This window comes from Oryza glaberrima, chromosome 11, assembly GCF_000147395.1.
Source record: "Oryza glaberrima chromosome 11, OglaRS2, whole genome shotgun sequence".
Lineage (NCBI taxonomy): Eukaryota > Viridiplantae > Streptophyta > Magnoliopsida > Poales > Poaceae > Oryza > Oryza glaberrima.
In genome coordinates this window covers 1,825,413-1,842,950 of record NC_068336.1, presented here as the reverse complement: position 1 = coordinate 1,842,950, position 17,538 = coordinate 1,825,413, and the positions used below count along the sequence as shown (strand labels likewise).

General features: G+C 42.9%; 2 protein-coding genes across 2 annotated transcripts; one reads left to right on the top strand and one right to left on the bottom strand.

The window, feature by feature from the left end:
- Positions 1–4,905: 4,905 nt before the first annotated feature.
- LOC127755493 (BTB/POZ domain and ankyrin repeat-containing protein NH5.1) lies at positions 4,906–7,850 on the bottom strand. Its single transcript, XM_052281165.1, has 2 exons — positions 7,087–7,850; positions 4,906–6,116 (listed from the first exon to the last, which is right to left on the bottom strand). The coding sequence occupies exons 1-2, from the start codon at positions 7,612–7,614 to the stop codon at positions 5,160–5,162; spliced, it is 1,485 nt and encodes a 494-aa protein (XP_052137125.1). The 5' UTR covers positions 7,615–7,850; the 3' UTR covers positions 4,906–5,159.
- Positions 7,851–15,358: 7,508 nt separating this feature from the next.
- Positions 15,359–16,741, top strand: LOC127754603 (scarecrow-like protein 3). Its single transcript, XM_052280175.1, has one exon. It carries the CDS (start codon positions 15,359–15,361, stop codon positions 16,739–16,741), a length of 1,383 nt encoding a protein of 460 aa, XP_052136135.1.
- The last annotated feature ends 797 nt before the right edge of the window (positions 16,742–17,538 follow it).

The following is a 17,538-nucleotide window of genomic DNA, read 5'->3' as shown; positions in this document are numbered from 1 at the left end:
TCGTACGCATGCATAACTAACTTTAAAATCCATTTATATTTCTCTTATGCAAGCTCCCCTCCTCCTGTATAGAAAATATATTTTGTGATAATATAAATCATATAGCTAATATTTTACGTACATCATTAGATTATTTACTACAAAATTTATAATTCAAGACCCAAACCATTGGATCTATCTCAAAGGAAACAAAACTCCTCCCCTCCTCATGCTGTACGTACATGTGCATGTCTCCCGGAAGAAAAATCAGGATTTATCTACTCTATCTTTATTGATCCATATGTAAAAATATATAACAAATTAATTACGTTAATATGAACCAATTAAAAGGAGGGCTAGCTTGATGGTACATTATTAACAATAATATTTTTTGAGATTTATTAAAAAAATCCCCAAAACATTCAATTAAAAAGAAAAAAAACACATTACTTTTAATTTGAACTTAATTTGTTACACATGATTTCTAAACGAACCAAGTCTACCTCCATTTTAAATGGTGAAAAAGAAAATAATAATTATGGATGCATTAAATATTTCATAGTATAAACATATTTTTGAAGTTTGGCAAGTATGGTTAATATTCATCCCTGGTAAGTTTCTCAAATATAGCCTATGATATACATGCCCGCGCGAATACGCGGGCTACCATCCTAGTTAGGCTTAAAAGATTTGTCTCACAAATTAGTCGCAATCTATGCAATTAGTTATTTTTTTAGCCTATATTTAATCCTTTATGCAAGTGTTCAAATGTTCGATGTGACAGGGTGTAAAATTTTTGTGTGGGAACTAAACAAGGCTTACCATACCACTACATCAAATGGCGTGGTCAAAAAGTTTATTTACATAATAGCCTAGATGGTTTATTTTTAAGTAGTTTTTAGATCGATAAATGTTCAAACAATAAATAATTCATGAAATTTCTGCTTTTCAGAGGGATTGGTATCCCATCTATCGTATCTGATCATGGAAAGATATATATACATGATCCTCTAAAAGTCTCAATGCATAAATGAAGAGAAGGCCAGAGAAGCTTGATTTTTTTCAAGTTAAGTTTATATATATGAGAATAAAAACTAGAGAAGGAATATTTTTGTGAAGAAAATTACAGATAAAAGCTAGGTTTGTGCATGTGATTGGTACACACGTACTGTTTGATGACATAATTGTATGAGTAGTACGTACTTACTGTGTGTACAGGGTACATGTCATCTCAGCAGAATTAGGCAGCGAGCATTCAAATACGACACGATTGAGACAGAAAAGTTGCAACAACAAAATGAAAATAGGAATGTGCCTTTACACTATTCATGAAAATTCAAATAAAGTTGTGAATTTTATAATTTCCGATAGTGGAAGCTACATGTATTACTTAAATAATTTGACGATTACTGGTGTTGTGTATAGTTTTATTATTTTTTACGCTATCAATAGGGGAGCCAAAATAGATGAGTTAAGGAATATTTTGATTGTATGCAATTATTTTGACTCTTTTGTTTTGAAAAACAGAAAGAGAAATAAATTTAGGAATAACGTGGGTGTACCAAAATGAACCAAGTGAAACACCAGTCCCTATCGTTTTAATATTTCATTCGCTATATGCGTCTAGATCATAATAAGATGAAATATCCTATTTTTCTTGTCAAGGTGGCAATTAATGGAGGTGGTGGTGGTAGCTGGTTGGCCAACTTGGGATCAACGATGGCAACCGTGGATGTACAATGGTTAGATTGTAGGGAAGACGGTGGGTTGTTAGCGGTGTCGGTGGTGATTGAGGTGAATTGATTCCACCTAATTACCATATCCAATTTACTTTTTGTTTGCTAGGCGGGTATAGCAAGGAGCAACATCAACATGACAAAGGAAGGCTAGCTGGCATTGTTGGCGATGGATTGATAGGGGGGTGCGACGCTGGATCTAGGACCCAAATGTTGTTCAGTCTGGGGTGTCTGTGCTTGTATCTATTTGTGTAGCGGCAAATGTGGGTTACGTTGGAGGGGTTCTTCTCTTCGAAGGCACTAGATGCTGGGAGTCGCTAAATTTGGATCGATTGGATCCATCCAGTGATAGGGATATGGTGCAAAGGAGCTGGTCAAAGGTGGATGTAAAACAAATAAGGGGTGTAAGAGTTCAGACTGCACATAAGATCGACTCAGTGTGGTTTTTGGTGTGGCAGGCTTGTTAGGGAGAAGAAAACTGAAGCTTAGTCTTCTAGTATTTTTGTTTTATTTTCTTGTTTCTCAATTATAAGACCTAAAATATAAGTATTTTTATAACCTTTGGCTATTTATATTCGCTTGTGGATAGATAGGCCAAATTTCCTTCTTACGCCTCAATTTTCACCTTTTGGAATGTGCATCCTTAATTATAAGAGAAAAGATGATTATACAATGTACTCCCAATGTGTTGCACAAATTATTTTTTGAGGATATATATGTCGTACTTAATTACTAAAGTTAAATAAAAAAAATGCACGCTTTATGAATCAACAGTAGGAACCTAATTCGGCTTGAGAAAATATGTGCCGTGCTGTAAATTGAATTATAAAAACATGCTAAGTTCAAAATTAATATATTCCTTTAATAATTGGTGGCTAACTTTGGTCGTATAAATAGAGTGAGTTCCCTAATAGAATTAGTTCACTTAATGTACCTTTTTTTTTATATTCATTTCTTCAGATGGGAAAAGCCATCTGAAATGTATACCACCACATGCATATATACAAATGTAATGAATGTATCGGTACATTTTTGGTTTACTACGGATGATCTGTAAAGAGAGAAATAAATAAAACTAGTAATGCAAATAATATCCTTGCTACGCCTAGTTATAGAAAATTAATTAAAATGGTACTAATTTTATTAATAATATATATATATATATATATTGGATACTAGTATATGAAGGTATACATTTAGCTAACCCTAGAGTCTCATCAAACAATGGGCCCATGCACTAATCAGTGACCACGGTCGTCAAATTTTCTTTTTTGAGGACTACTCTAAAGGTTTAATTAATCAAGAAATAATATTAATAATGACACAATGAATTAGCAGGAGCTAGGATATCGTCTTTATACATCTATTAACTTAATAAAGTAATAGAAAAAGGAGCTATCATGTTCGCTCTCAAGATCTAAAAATTACCACGTTAATTGAAGAAAATAAGAAAACGTTCGCTCTCAAGGTCTAGAAATTACCACGTTAATCGAAGAAAATAAGAAAAATAAAAAAGACAAGCGGATAAGGATATGTTAATCGGATGAAAATATGAAAAGAAATAGTAAAGCAATCGGACACGGATTCATGGAAACTGTCAAAGTGTCAAACATCAATCAGAAACAAACTTATTGTGGAAATGGAAATACAACTATACAAGTATAAAAACAGACTCTGGTCACAATGCATTAGTATCGTTTAGAGTCCAAAAGTAAAAAAAAAACAAAAATATTTAAAATATCTGAAATTCAAAATATAACTAACTATTGCAAGAAGAAACTATGCATAAATACAATTTAGACTAATCTGAAATTACATTTTTTTAGAAAATCTAATATTGAGACCATAGTTGTATAGAATTTACTTAAAAAAGAGTCAATATAAAAATATAATTTAAAAATATCTGAAATCCCTAATTAAAAAAAGAAATATTCGAAGAGAAGACTAGACTCCATACATGTATGCAATGTAGAACTAATTAAAATTTGGAACTAAAGTTAGAGTCCATAAAGAAATAAAATTTAAAAATAACTAATATTCGAAATTTAAAAATATTGAAAAAATATTTTAGAGTCATTATAGAAATACAATTTACAAATAACAGAAATTCAGAATTAAAAAAAGTATATATTGGAAGAGGAGTCTAGAGTTCAAATAGGAATAAAATTTAAAAATAATTGAAATTCAGAATTAAAAATAAGAAATACTTATTGAAAGAAAGGCTTAGAGCCCATATGGAAATAAAATTTATAAATAACAGAACATTGAAATTAGAAAAGAAATAAATATTAGAAGATGAGTCTAGAGTCCATATAGAAATCCAATTTAGAAATATCAAAAATTTAAAATTTAAAAATAGTTAATAACTATCACGTATATACAATACAATATGAATATTACATATTGGTTGGTGCGGTTAAGTTAGTACAAAATTTAAAATTATGTTGCTATTTTAATATATTTTAATTATATTATGTGAAAATATATATGCTACTATGTGATAAAAAATATAACGGTACTAGCAGCGCATGCAATTTGCGGGGCCACCATACTAGTTTTAATAAAAATGAAAAACACACACATATATACACATGCTTTGACTAACAAAGTCTGTCGATCATATAGATATGCAAAAGTTCATGGTGTTCTAACAGGAGGTTTGTAATTTGTCGCCTCATGTTAGGCAAAAATCACGTACTGCCGGTACTAATTGTACAAGATCAGTACAGGATCGAGAGCATGCATGCCATCAAAAAGCCATTCTTAAAGAGAGACAGAGAAAAACGACCTTACCAGTAGATATTACTTCATCCATGCAAAAGGATCGATCTGGGCCGTCCAATCCTCCAGGATATATACTGTGGCGAATTTTTATATATATATATCCCAGAGAAAATGTCGTCACACAGGAGAAATGCATGTGCAAACCCAGTGTCATTCAATTGCTTGCACACTTAGATTCGCCTTGTCGAACGCCACTCGATCCCCATTCCTTCACATGATCTTGCACCCCGCTTTCCTATCGTCCAAAGCCTACTACAGTTATCAAAAGCTGCACTGCATAAAGACATTGTAAAAACACCAACAGCTAAAATCCTCTTCTTCAGGCCATCAACACTAGTAGCTGCAGCTGGATCGAGCATGCTCATCTCCTGGTGGATCGATCACATTGGAGACTACAGCTCCAATATTACAAGATGAACATTGCTTGATGGTTTGAAACTTTTTGAACAAATTAGCTAGCATGCAACAGTTTGCTGCGCGCGCAAGCGAATCAATCATGCGAAAGATCGAACAATCCACATCAAATACCACTAAATTGTTGCCCATTATCCTAGCTATATAGTAGCTAGCTACACCATTTGCTGCTCATCTTGTCAACCATGCATAACCCCACAAATCTCAACACGGCTAGTAGAAGAGAAGGATAGGGAATAATATTACTTATGCGAAGCCATTGGGGAAGTACATGGCGGGCGGCGGGCTCCCTCGGCCGTTATTGCTTTTCCTCCCCTCGCCGGCGGCCACGGCCGCCGCCATTTCCTGGCCCTGGTACATGAGCGTCGAGTTCATCGTCAGGCTCACCAAGCTGTCGTCGGCGTCGCTCCTCGGGAAGTTGCCGCCGTCGCTTCCGCCGGCCTCGGCGCCGCCGGTGACAGGCGCGCCGTCGTCACGCGTGGTCACCATCACCGCCGACTGCACGAGCTCGAGGCAGAGCCTGAGCTTGTTGGGCTCGATGTGCGTCAGCCCCGGCACGGCGCCCTTGAAGAGGAACTCGGAGGTGAGGCTGCGGAGCACGTCGAGCGGCGTGACGCCGTCGAGCGTCCTGGAGTTCGGGTCGGCGTGGTGGTCGAGCAGCACGGACACCATGTCCGGGGAGACCATCTCCGCCGCCAGGTGCAGGGCGGTTTTGCCTGTCGGGCCGGCGCGGGAGTTGACGTCGGCGGCGCCGAGCTCGAGCAGCGCCTTGACGACGTCGCGGTTGCAGTGCTGCACGGCGTAGTGGACGGCGAGCGCGTCGTCGAGGTCCAGGCCCTCGCCCATGACCATCAGCTTGACGAGCTCGATGTCGGCGGCGTCGAGGGCGCGCCGCATGCGCCGGATCTTGTTGTCGCGGTCCGCCGCGGAGGACGCCGGGTTCATGGGGAGGTAGTGGTGCGTCAGGAACGGCGAGCGCGGTGCGGCCGCCGCGGCGAGCGGCGACTTGGCGCGGATCTCCTCGATCTTGGCGACCACATCGATGGGGAGGTGCTTGGCGAGGAGATCGGCGGAGAGGCCGGAGCGCGCGACGAGGTGGGAGCAAGTCGCCCACAGCTCCTGCATCTCGAACTTGCGCGACGCCATCAGCACCTTCATCACGTCGTCCACCGACGCCTCCTTCACCATGCTCTCCAGCTGCTTCTGCATTAACACATTGCATTGTGCAACTCGCCATTAGTTCAATTAAGATGCTTAATTAATCACCCTCAAATGCACGACAGCTAATTAGCAGCATGAAATGTTGTTCTTAGCATGTAGTAGTAGTACTTTCTTCAGTTCTGTTCAGAGAGATATGCAAAAATGTATGATGAGCTTAACTGTACTTTGCTTAGAACACAGCATGCATGCTGTACACTAAGAATTATTTTTGGAAATGATGCTAGTTAGGATCGAAGTGGCCACCCCGGGTTGGATCTCCAAGAAACCCTAGCAATGGAAATGCCGAAATGATGCGGATTAAGAAATCAGGAAAGCAATCATGGGGATGGATGTGATGTAAGGAAGGGACAGACACAACAAGGGCTTGAAAAGACCCTTCCTAGTAAAGATGAGTTAGAAGCTCCATGACAAGTGATGACAGAAGCAGCAAGGGCGAAGCAGCAGAAAAGCAATCGAGACTAGAGACGACTCAGTCCTATCAGTACACTATACCCCATCTATCTCACTCCCGAAAAAAAAAAAAGAACACAAGAAAAAATGTTAAAAAATTGCGATGAATGAAGTGAGGGCATGCACTAGATTCTGCTGCAGCTACTGCGCATGGATCAGATGCCACAGTTGAGAGCAGTAGTGCATGAATCGTGCAGCTCAGCTCGCTCAGTAATCGGAAAAAAAGGCAAAGGGGGCATGCAACCTAGGGATCTAGGCAAGCATGCAGCAGGATCAGCTCAGTCTTGAACATTGCTTCTGCTGACTCCTTAATGTCACCAAAAAGATGCTCCAATCATGCCAGCCTAACTACCATCATGTACTCTTAATCAATACCCAGTGTTAGCAGCAGATCCCAAGATCGAATTGCAAGCATATGGAAGAGGAATTTCAAATTATTTGCAGCTGCAGGATGCATGACGCGTATATACTACGTCGTGTTCCTGAATTTTCCGCGCAGTACCTGAACCAGCAGGGCGAGCTGCTCGACGCCGAAGGAGCGCGCAGCGGCGAGCGTGTCGAGGGCGAGGTCGACGGCGGCGCCGCACCGCGTGTGCCAGCAACCCCGGGCGCCGCACCCCGGGAGCGGCCCGCTCTTGGGCGCCGCCACCGACGCCTGCCCGCTGTACAGGAACTGCAGCACGAGCACGAGCACCTCGTACCGGATCGAGCTGACGGGGATGACAAGCTCCGGCGTGGCAGGCGCTCCTCCACCACCACCGGCGCCGCCACGCCCTCCACCACCAGAGCCGCCGCCGCCTCCCCCCGCCATCGGCCAGTTTAACGGCGGCGGTGGCGGCGGCGGCTGGTGATTCGGATCGAGCCCGCAGAACAACTTCCTGAAGAACAAGCTCCGCGCCGCCAGCACGCAGCGGTGGGCGTGCACGAGGCGGCCCTCGACGCTGAAGGCGACGTCGCTGAAGGCCTGGCCATTGATGAGCAGGTTGAGGTAGTCAAGCGACAAGGATTTGAGCGAGTCCTCGGAGCTCATGATCTCATGTGCAGCTTATCACCACCAGATAAAAGCGCCGGATTGGCCCCAACTTTTCAGGCGCAGGAAGGTGAGGAGGAGGGATTTGGATAGAGATTTTGAGGAAGCAAACCAAGCAAGAGAGGTGGAGGGGAAAGGGAGGGAGCAACACAAGGTAGAAGCAACTGTTGCAAGAGGAAAAAGAAAAGGTTAGGGTGAAGGAGAGGTGTGTGTGAGGAGAGAAATGGAGGAGAGGGGAGCATGCGGATGCTATCAATCCCCTTTGTGCTACAGCTACAGTGAGCAATGGTACCGTACCCGTCGTCTCTTTTGTGGCAAGCTTGTGGGTGGGGACGCATACAGCTGATGGCCATACTGTTCTGGCTACAGTATCAATGGTCCATGGATGATCGATGCATTGTTGCAGCTCACTGTGCGTTTTGATCGTCACTGACAGAAAGGGCACTGCTCTTGGTAGACCCCATCTGCCAATGACACTATAGGCACTAGTAACTGGTTTGCACTTTGTATATACTGTGCGCAACTTTCATGAACATTAGATTTTTTATGTGGTAAAAAAGCGAGGAAGTGAATGGGCAGAGCTTGTGATTGGTTAGTTTTTAGGTTCGTAAAGATTCAGACGTTAAATGATTCCGACCTACTTATTTATACTCCCTTTATTTGTTAATACTCCTATATGATACTATATACTGATTTAAACAATACATTTGATCATTTATCTCATTTAATAATTACGTAAATATGAAAAATATAAAACATGTTTAAAGTACTTCAATGATAAAATAAATTATAAGAAAATAAACAATAAGTGCAACTTATAAATAATACAAATGATCAAACGCAAGGTCATATATTAAAAAAATGAATGGAGTATTTTTTAAAAAAAAATATTTAAATTCGGTGACATCCCAGCTAATGTATGCATATGTATGTGTGTATGTGTGGCAGATATGCACGCATGTCACACAGTGTTTCATCCCGAGCCAATGTATTTGCGTGTGGATATTAGCCTTTTTCCCGATGGCTAGTTGATTATGCCAGCAGGGTTTAGTTCGACTTCAGTCAATTCATGAAGCGCAAAATATATCTCAATTAACTGATTTTCTGTCGCTCTTCACATAAATTATTGGGTATTGACCTCGCACCAATTCACCATATTGCCGACCTGTTTAGAAAGCGCTATTTTTAGAGTTGCGTATAGACCGTATTTGATTGTGAGGTTAGTTGTTATATTGTAGATTATTCTAATTTTATGATAACTTTAATATTAAAAGTTAGAAATGGATTTATTTGATTTTTAAAGAAACTTTTATATAGATACCAGTATTTTTTAAAAAAAGTACACTGTTTAGCGGTATGAGAGATGTGTCCGTGATAATCTAGTAGCCAGTAGTTGAATCAAACAAGACCTTCAAGCTGATATATTACATATGGCTGAAATTAATTTTAAGGTAAGACTTTTAGGGTCCAAAAGTTAAGGCTAAAAATAGAAATCCACAAAGAAAACCCTAAATAAATTCTAAATTTAAATTCTAATGTTTAAATTTGGTTGCAGCCATCTCAAAGCATCTTCCCCATTAATCCGACCACTGCACACTTTCATCAGATATCATTGCCCATTGCCGTGCCTCGAAAACCTTCAAATTTAAAGCACAATTTAGGTTAGTATATATACATTCTAGGTATGACTACTAGTAGCAATTTTAATTGCAAAGTTTGAAACTCCGAGCTGTAAGGTTTAGTATGTACTAGTTCCAATTGTAATTAATCTGTCATATTATTTAAGTCTAGTTGAAATTTATCTGGTGAGAAATGCGCGCGCACACACATGGATTATCCAAACCAAAAGAAAACATAAATGATTAACATCGCCATTTTTTGTTCTCTGGAATAATGTCGTGTGCCATTTTCCTTTATTCCATCAAAATGTTACTATCATCAATTTATTGCACGAATAAATATGACGCGCAGATTTTATTGAACACTGTTCGTTTATATTAGGTACTCGTACTTGTCACCTTTGATTAATACTGCACAAATCACAAACATATAATACGATTATGTTTTATAAACCCAAAAAGTTATTATATCAAGTTAATATTTTTTACAACAAATTTATCCCTATGAATTGTCATTTTCATGTATCCAATTGCAACTTAATATTTAAAAACATATTCTTAATTAACTAATATATCTTTCTTTAATATACAACGTTGATAACTTTTTGAGATACTTTTGGCCATTTATCTTATTCGAAAAATATATGTAAATATCATTTATTTTGTTAGGACTTGATTTATCATCAAAAGTTCTTTGAGCATGGCTTATATTTTTAATGTTTGCACAATTTTTTTAATAAAACGAATGATCAAACTTATGTCTAAAAGTTAACAGCATCACATATTAAAAACCGGAGAGAGTATAAACCGTGTTGAAACGCGTGTGCATTTGGAAATGAAGGGAGAGTTCTGTTTTAAGCATTAATTTATTCAGAAAAATAATTATTATTCGTGGTTTGCAGATCGATCGTGTCGCTCCAACTATATATAATTAAATGTGGGAACAATCATGTTTGGAAGATTAATTGATAGTGTATGGTTTCGCCAGCATATTTATTTGACTTCCTATATAGGAAAACAGGACAACATATTGAAGCAATCATCTACTCTCTCTCTCTCTCTCTCTCCTCGTTCTTTTCCTCTTTTCTGCTTTATAATCCTGCCATCTCTAGCTTTGAGCAAACAGTCACTGGTGGAGAAACCATCTTCGATCGGTCAGCCAAGATCCACAATAGTCCCGATTGCAATAAAAACCTTTAGTCCCGGTTCAAAAGGTTAGAGCTACTTTTTTATCTTTAGTCCCGGTTGGTGTTCTCAACCGAGACTAAAGATATATTTTTAAAAAAGATCCCTATCTATTTCTAGTCCCGGTTGGTAGCCTAAACCGGAACAAAATATCGGCATGCGCGCATGCGTGGCGGAGAGGACGAGGCGTGCGCGAGATCGAGGAATTAATAAATTCTATTCTTTTATCTCTTCCTCCTCCCATCTCTTCCTCTTCCTCCTCTCCCCATTCTATTCCTCCCCTCTCTTCCGTCAGCAGTCGGGCGGAGGCGGAGGCGGCCTCGCGCCGCGGCGGCGGGGCCCTCGTGCGGCGGGGCGGAGGCGGCCTCGTGCCGCAGCCGCCGGGCGAAGGCGGATCAGGAGGGGAGGCGGCTGGCCACCGCCGGATCTGAAGGGGGAGGCGGCCGGGCGGCGGCCTCGAGCGGAGGGCTGCGCCCGGCGGCGGTCGGTGCAGCGGCAGGCGGTGGAGGCCGGCGTTGCCGTGGATTTTTTTTTCTTTTTTTCCTTTAATGTGCGATTCGATCTGTGTGTTGATTGATACGTTCTGTGTTGAATGTGTGATTTGATCTGCGTTATTGTTGTGAATAATTTGGGGATGAACTATTGCTGTGAATTAATAATTTGGATGAACTATGTTGCTCTGTGTTGTGAATGTTTGATCTGAGATAGTGCTTTGAATGATTTGCTGTGAATGTTTGATCTGAGATGATTTGGGCAAATAGCAAAAGAACAGTGAAAAAGGAAGAGAGAAAAGAAAAAAAAAGAAAAAAAAAACCTTCAACCGGGACCACATCTTTAGTTCCAGTTGGTAACACACTTAAAGATCGATCTTTAGTCCCGGGTAAAGATAGCGATCTTTAGTCCTGGATTATTACTCCCGGTTGGAAAACCAGGACTATAGGTGGGTTCCCACCCGGGAGTAAAACTCGTTTATCCACCAGTGAGTGGAAGCCTCTGATATATATACTTGCATTGCATATAGTAGCGGATTCTCACTTTCTCAGTTGATCTTCATTCGGTGCACGCTGACAGAATATTTTACATGCACGTACACGGCTGTCTTAATTAGCACACTACTACAGAACATCATGTCCTCACTATAGTGTCGCCAGTATAGGTTCTGGTAATGCTAAAACCTGCAGCATTTATAGACCTTTTTCCACCTTTGTGGGTTGAAATTGTAAAAAACTGGCACCTTTAAGTAATTATAGGTGACACAAAATATAATAGGCATCGGTTTTTATTTAGAACAGACACCTTTAATATATTATAGGTGCCGGTTAATTAAAACCGATATCTATAATATATTATAGGTGCACTAGAAGAAAATGCTTTGTAGAGACATTTTTCTAGTACTATAGAGACATTTTTCAAATGCTTTTACAATACTATAGAGGCATTTTAAAAAATGTCTAATAAGTGTCTTATGGTGAATTGTCTCTACAAACGAAGAGGCATTTTATAAAATGTCTATAAGGTGGTAGAGGCATTTTCTAGAGACATTAAATTGTACCACAACCATATGAAACCAATGTAAAAATGAGAATAAAATATTTTCCCTTGTTTTTGCCAATCCTTGAACTCATGATCTCTTGAACAAATCATTCTTATCTTCAAGGCACTAACCAACTCAACCCCATGTCATTCATTGTATATGTTTATGCCTTAAGTTACTTATATTTAGCCATTTAGTATACTTTTATTGTAAGAAGTGTCTCTACAGAGTTTAAAGTGTCTCAAGCAAATGTCTTTACATGTTAGACACATTTTAAAGTGCCGAAAGAATGCCTCTACAAGATAAAATCTAATAAAATGTGCTGAAAATATTTCTAAAGTGTCTCTAGAGTAAAATTTTCTAGACAATTTTGAAAGTGCCTCTATAAAGTGTCTCTACGCTATAAAACTCCTGATATTAGAGGCAATTTGCAAAATGCCTCTACAAAAGTGTCTTTATATAATGTTTTTGTTGTAGTGGTGCCCGTATCTTTTAAAAAAACCGACACCTATTGAAATCGAGTCGAGCCGGCATCGGATGAGCCGACCGGCGGGCCCCACCAAGACGAGGCGAGGAGGAGATAAGGTTCGATCGTCGTCTCACTCTCTTCTCTCTCTCCCTCCCTTCTCTCTCGTCTCGCTCTCTTCTCTCTCGTCTCGCTCTCTTCTCTCTCTCCCTCCCTTCTCTCCCGCGCACTACCGACGGCTGGCCGGCGGAGACGGCAGTGGTGACCGTGCCCTCCCCTCCGCCAGATCCGGGCCATCCGGCGGGAGGGGAGGCGGCGGCGGGGAGCTAGAGGGGAGCCCGTGGCTGCAACTGCTCGGCGGCCGGACGGGAGGCGGCGGCGACGCCCTCCCCTCCACCAGATCTGGCCGGAGGGGAGGCAGTGGTGCCTCCGCTCTACCAGATCCGGCCGGGAGGGGAGTCAACGACGGCAGGAGGGGTGGCAGCAGCAAGTGGCGTGGCTCACGGGCGGTGGCGGCGACGACCTCCCCTTTGCCAGATCTGGCGGGAGGGGAGGTAATGGCGGCGGCGGAGCCCTCCCCTCTGCCAAATCCGGCGAGGAGTAGGTAGCGGCAACGACGGTGGTGGGCTCCCCACGGGCGACAGTGGTGGGCTCCCTTGTCTCTCCTGCCACCAGTGAGCACCCCCAACCGTCTCCTTCGCTTGCCGGCTACGCCATTGTTGATGTTTGATTCGATGATTTAATGATGTTTGATGTTTGATTCAGTGATGTAAACTTGTTGATGAATATTTGATTGTGTGATGCATGAACTTGTTGATTATGTGATATGTCCTTTTTTTAGATTTTTGATTTATTCTGTGAGATGAATGTTGCCAAATTTTGTGATTGTGTGAAGTGTTCGTTCTGTTCTTGTGGATGTGGGAGGAGGGACTGCGATCGAGCCAACTTTTTATTTTTTGATTCGTCGAAAAAAAGGTGCCGGTTCTAAGGAATCGGCACCTTTTTTATTTTTAAATAAGTGCCGCCTCCCTTATGCCGGTTGGAAAAACCGGCACTGAAGGGGTTTCCCAACCGGCACTTAATCCTTTTCTGTAGTAGTGGCACCCAAGCCTGGAAAAGATCGACGAATTCGATCTGTGCGTGATCGATTGCCAACGTTTTCTGAAGATCGATCTTTCATTTCAATTCGCATATCGTTAGGTCCCGTATTTTGATTAATTGCTACTACTAGCTGCTGCTATACAAGCTACTAGCAAGCTTGTCCGGTCGTCAGTGCAAAAGTATATACGTCCATGCAAAGCATCCCGGCATGCAGCTGCTCAGCTCCTCCATGCCTCCATGCTCGCTATCTCTCTGCAATCTGCAGCTATGAGAATTATTTATTTTTATATATCGATCTGAACCTGAAGATAGCTAACAGCATGTATGCTGGTAATACTTTGACCACAGTTGAAGTGTACAGAAGACCAACAGCTATTATTAGTGGTGGTTCAATTCAATTACTTCAGCATCTTATTTGCCAGAGAGACCAGCAACAGTGGTTGATGTCAACTGTACAGTAGCACACATGTGCAGACAACACAATAAAATGTACAGTATAATACACTGCGAAAGTATAGACTATATGGATGTATGGTCATGGATAAGTAGCTGCTACTGCAATTCTACAACACCACTCGCTGGCCGGCCATGCTTCAACATTTATTAATTATATGTCGTTAGCCGCTTTTGTATGTATTAATAATCCTTGTTAATTACTAGTTGTTAGTGTAACTATAGCTGCCATGAATTACTGGATAGTGAAAGTAACATCTCATTTAGCTGAACGCACAAAGTTAGCTAGTGAAAGTACTACTTCAATTCAGTACTGCTGTTGTTCATCTGAATAATGCTATTGCTAGCTAGCTCGGTCCATTATTCATGCATATTATTTGCAACAACCTACCTATCAAACCGGCCAATATGAAACAGTACAGATCTCTGTAGTAATGTATCGGAGAGCTGACAAAAATTAAGCATGTTTTGAAGTGCCGAGGCCTAATGAAGCAATGATCAGTCACCAGTAATGCATCTGCAGAAAGATATACAATCATAATATCATGCATGCTAGTGTAGATGCTGCAGAGCAGACAAGGTTGTATTCGTGATGGGCCGGAACACAAAGAATTCTTGGGCCAGGCCGACCGTCCGCTTGGGTTTGGGTTAGGTTGTCTCAGGCTCTCAGCCAGTACCAGCAGCGTTCAGTATTGGACTATGTCTTAAATATATAGTTACATTTTTTTAGATAATGACATACTAGTATATAGTTAGATAAATCTTCAAAACATATCATTCGATCCTTAGTCCAAGGAGATTGGCCACAAAGTAATCTGTTCTGTTTCTTCCTAGTAGATGAGCTAGACATGTACCAAGAAGACAGAGATACCCAAGTCCATTGGAAACAGAGTAACAAACAAGTATATTCCAACAAGAAATGCTTCAGTGCAAACAAATGATGAACTTACAAGGCTACACAACTTGGCTAATGTACATCCAAAATCCTGAAACCCAGGTCATAATTTATAAGCAACAAACTAATACCTTTTTCTTGTTCTCTTCGAATCATCCAATGACAAGAAATGAGGCAAGCATACACGCACGCATTTTTTTTTCTCCTATAAATTCAACAGCTGCCACAACATTGAAACCCTGCTCCTACTGAGACCACCTGATCCAACTATACTAGCTGCTGGTAAGTGGTAAGTGATCTCTCATTAATTACTTGGCATTTTAATCAGAGGAATTAGTTAGCGTTTTTTAGCAATGTTTTCTGGTACGGACGCGTCGTCGCCGGAGCTGTCGCTCTGCTCGCCATATGGGCCGTGGACGCAAGGCCGTAGCCCAACCGAGGAGCTGGGCCTAGCTCTGTTGGAGTGTGCGGCCCACGTAGAGACTGGGCCCATGGAGAAGGCCACGCGTTGCCTCGCGCGCGCCACGGGCCTCGCCGCCGCCGCCGCCGCCGGCGACGGGCCGCGGAAGCGCCTCGCCGTGGCAATGGTGGACTGCCTCGCGCGGCGCCTCCTCCGCCACGTCCAGGCCATCACCGACGCGCTCATCGACCCCTCCGTCTACCTCGACCGGCGTTCCGTCAGGGCGGCGCGCCGCGGGTTCTTTGAACTCAGTCCCTTCCCCAAGGTGGCGTTCGTCGTCGGCAACCGCGCCATCGTCGAGGCGGTGGAGAACGAGAGCTTAGTCCATGTCGTCGGCATGTCCGGTCCATTTACCCAGCCATGCCAGTGGATCCAGCTCCTGCACGAGCTTCGCCGTCGCCCGGAAGGCCCGCCGCGTGTCGTTCGGCTCACCGTCGTCCACGACGACGGGGAGTTGCTTGCCAAGATGGAAGAGTTGGTCTCCGACGAAGCCGAAGAGCTCGGCATGGAGTTCCAGTTCCATGGCGTCGTCGGCCAGCTCGAGGATCTGGACTTCAGTAACCTTCGCAATGTCCTTGAGATAAAATCCGGCGAGGCGCTCGTCGTCAGCTGCACTCTGCAACTGCATCGTCTTCTTGCTGCTGATGACGATGCGATGTATAGCTCTCGCTCTGCCCATCTCAACCAAATGGCGAGCATCGCGCAGCTCCAGCACATGGCGGTGAACTCGTGCCCGTCGAGTAGCGGCGGCGGAAGCGTGCAGTACAAAGACGATGACCCTTACCGAAGCCCGGCCACGCCGCTGACGTTCGTCTCGCCACCGGTGTCAACCCCTCACTTCCAGACGCCGGCGGCGCTGGCGAGCTTCCTGTCGGCGGTGCGCGCGCTGTCCCCGAAGATCCTGGTGGTGGCGGAGCAGGACGCGGACCACAACGGCGTCTCCTTCCGGAAGCGCTTCTGCGAGGCGCTCCACCACTACGCCGCCGTGTTCGACAGCCTCGACGCCGCGGCCGCCACCACCTCGGCGGCGTCGCGCCTGTGGTCGCCCGACGAACGCGCGCAGGTGGAGCGCGTCGTGGTGGGCGAGGAGATCAAGGGCGTCCTACTCCGGGATGGCGCGCACCGGCGGGAGCGGCACGACCGGCTGCGGCAATGGGCGGCGCGCATGGAGATGGCCGGGTTCACCGGCGTGCCGCTCAGCTACGCCGCCATCAGGAAGGGGAACGACATGGTGAGGCGATGCGGATTGAGACGCTGCGAGAACAAGGAATGCGGCGGCTGCCTCCTGCTGTGCTGGAGCTCGAGGCCTCTCTATTCGATCTCGGCATGGCGGCCGGCGGCGAGCAGAGGAGCTGGGTCAGGTTCAGAGAGAAGCGAGTACGTACATGTCGGTGCCGAGCCAGATGATCGATGACTCCGGTATAGGGTGGGCATTCGGTCTTAGTCTTCGGTGTTTCAGTCATTTCGGTCTTTGAAAAGTGAAGATCGAATTTTAACGTAAAAATGTCAGGACCGACAGTCTTGGCTTTTTCGGTCTCGGTCTTGATCCTGGCCGAAATTCAATAATATTTTTATAAACTCAAAGAAATAATGAAAATTTTCAACACAAAAATCACAAAAAAATTTTGTAAACACGTATGAGTAAAGACTATTATTAGATTGCGTGTCTAGAAGTAGGATGTGGAAATTAGAGTTTAATCCTATTGAACTTAGTGGATTGTGTGTTGAATTTAGACATTTTTTTAATTTGGTCTATTCGGTTAACCGAGAAGACTAATCGAATTGACCGAATAAAATTCGGTCTTTCACTGCCTAGTACCGTATTGATGACCGAATTTCTCATTATCGGTCTCGGTCTTTCGGTTCGGTCTTTTTCTGCCCACCCCTACTCCGGTACATAGCTTTGATGACCAACCAGACGAAAGAGCATGCATTTGTAATTTAGTTTTCAATTTGTAACTTATTTCTTTTTTTTCATTTTTTTGCGAGATTAATTAATCTGTATAAGAGGCAGAGAGTTGTTGACTTGCAATTATGTGGAGAGGAGAGATTCGAGAGAATGGTTAGCTATGAAAAATCTAAAATTATGATCAAACTCATTTTTTTTCTGAGATTAGAGTGTGGCCATTTTGATTTGTTTGAAATTCCAGTTAGTTTTGGGCCGAATCTAACAAGGAAAAAGTGTACCGAAGGTCCCTCAACTTGTTAGTG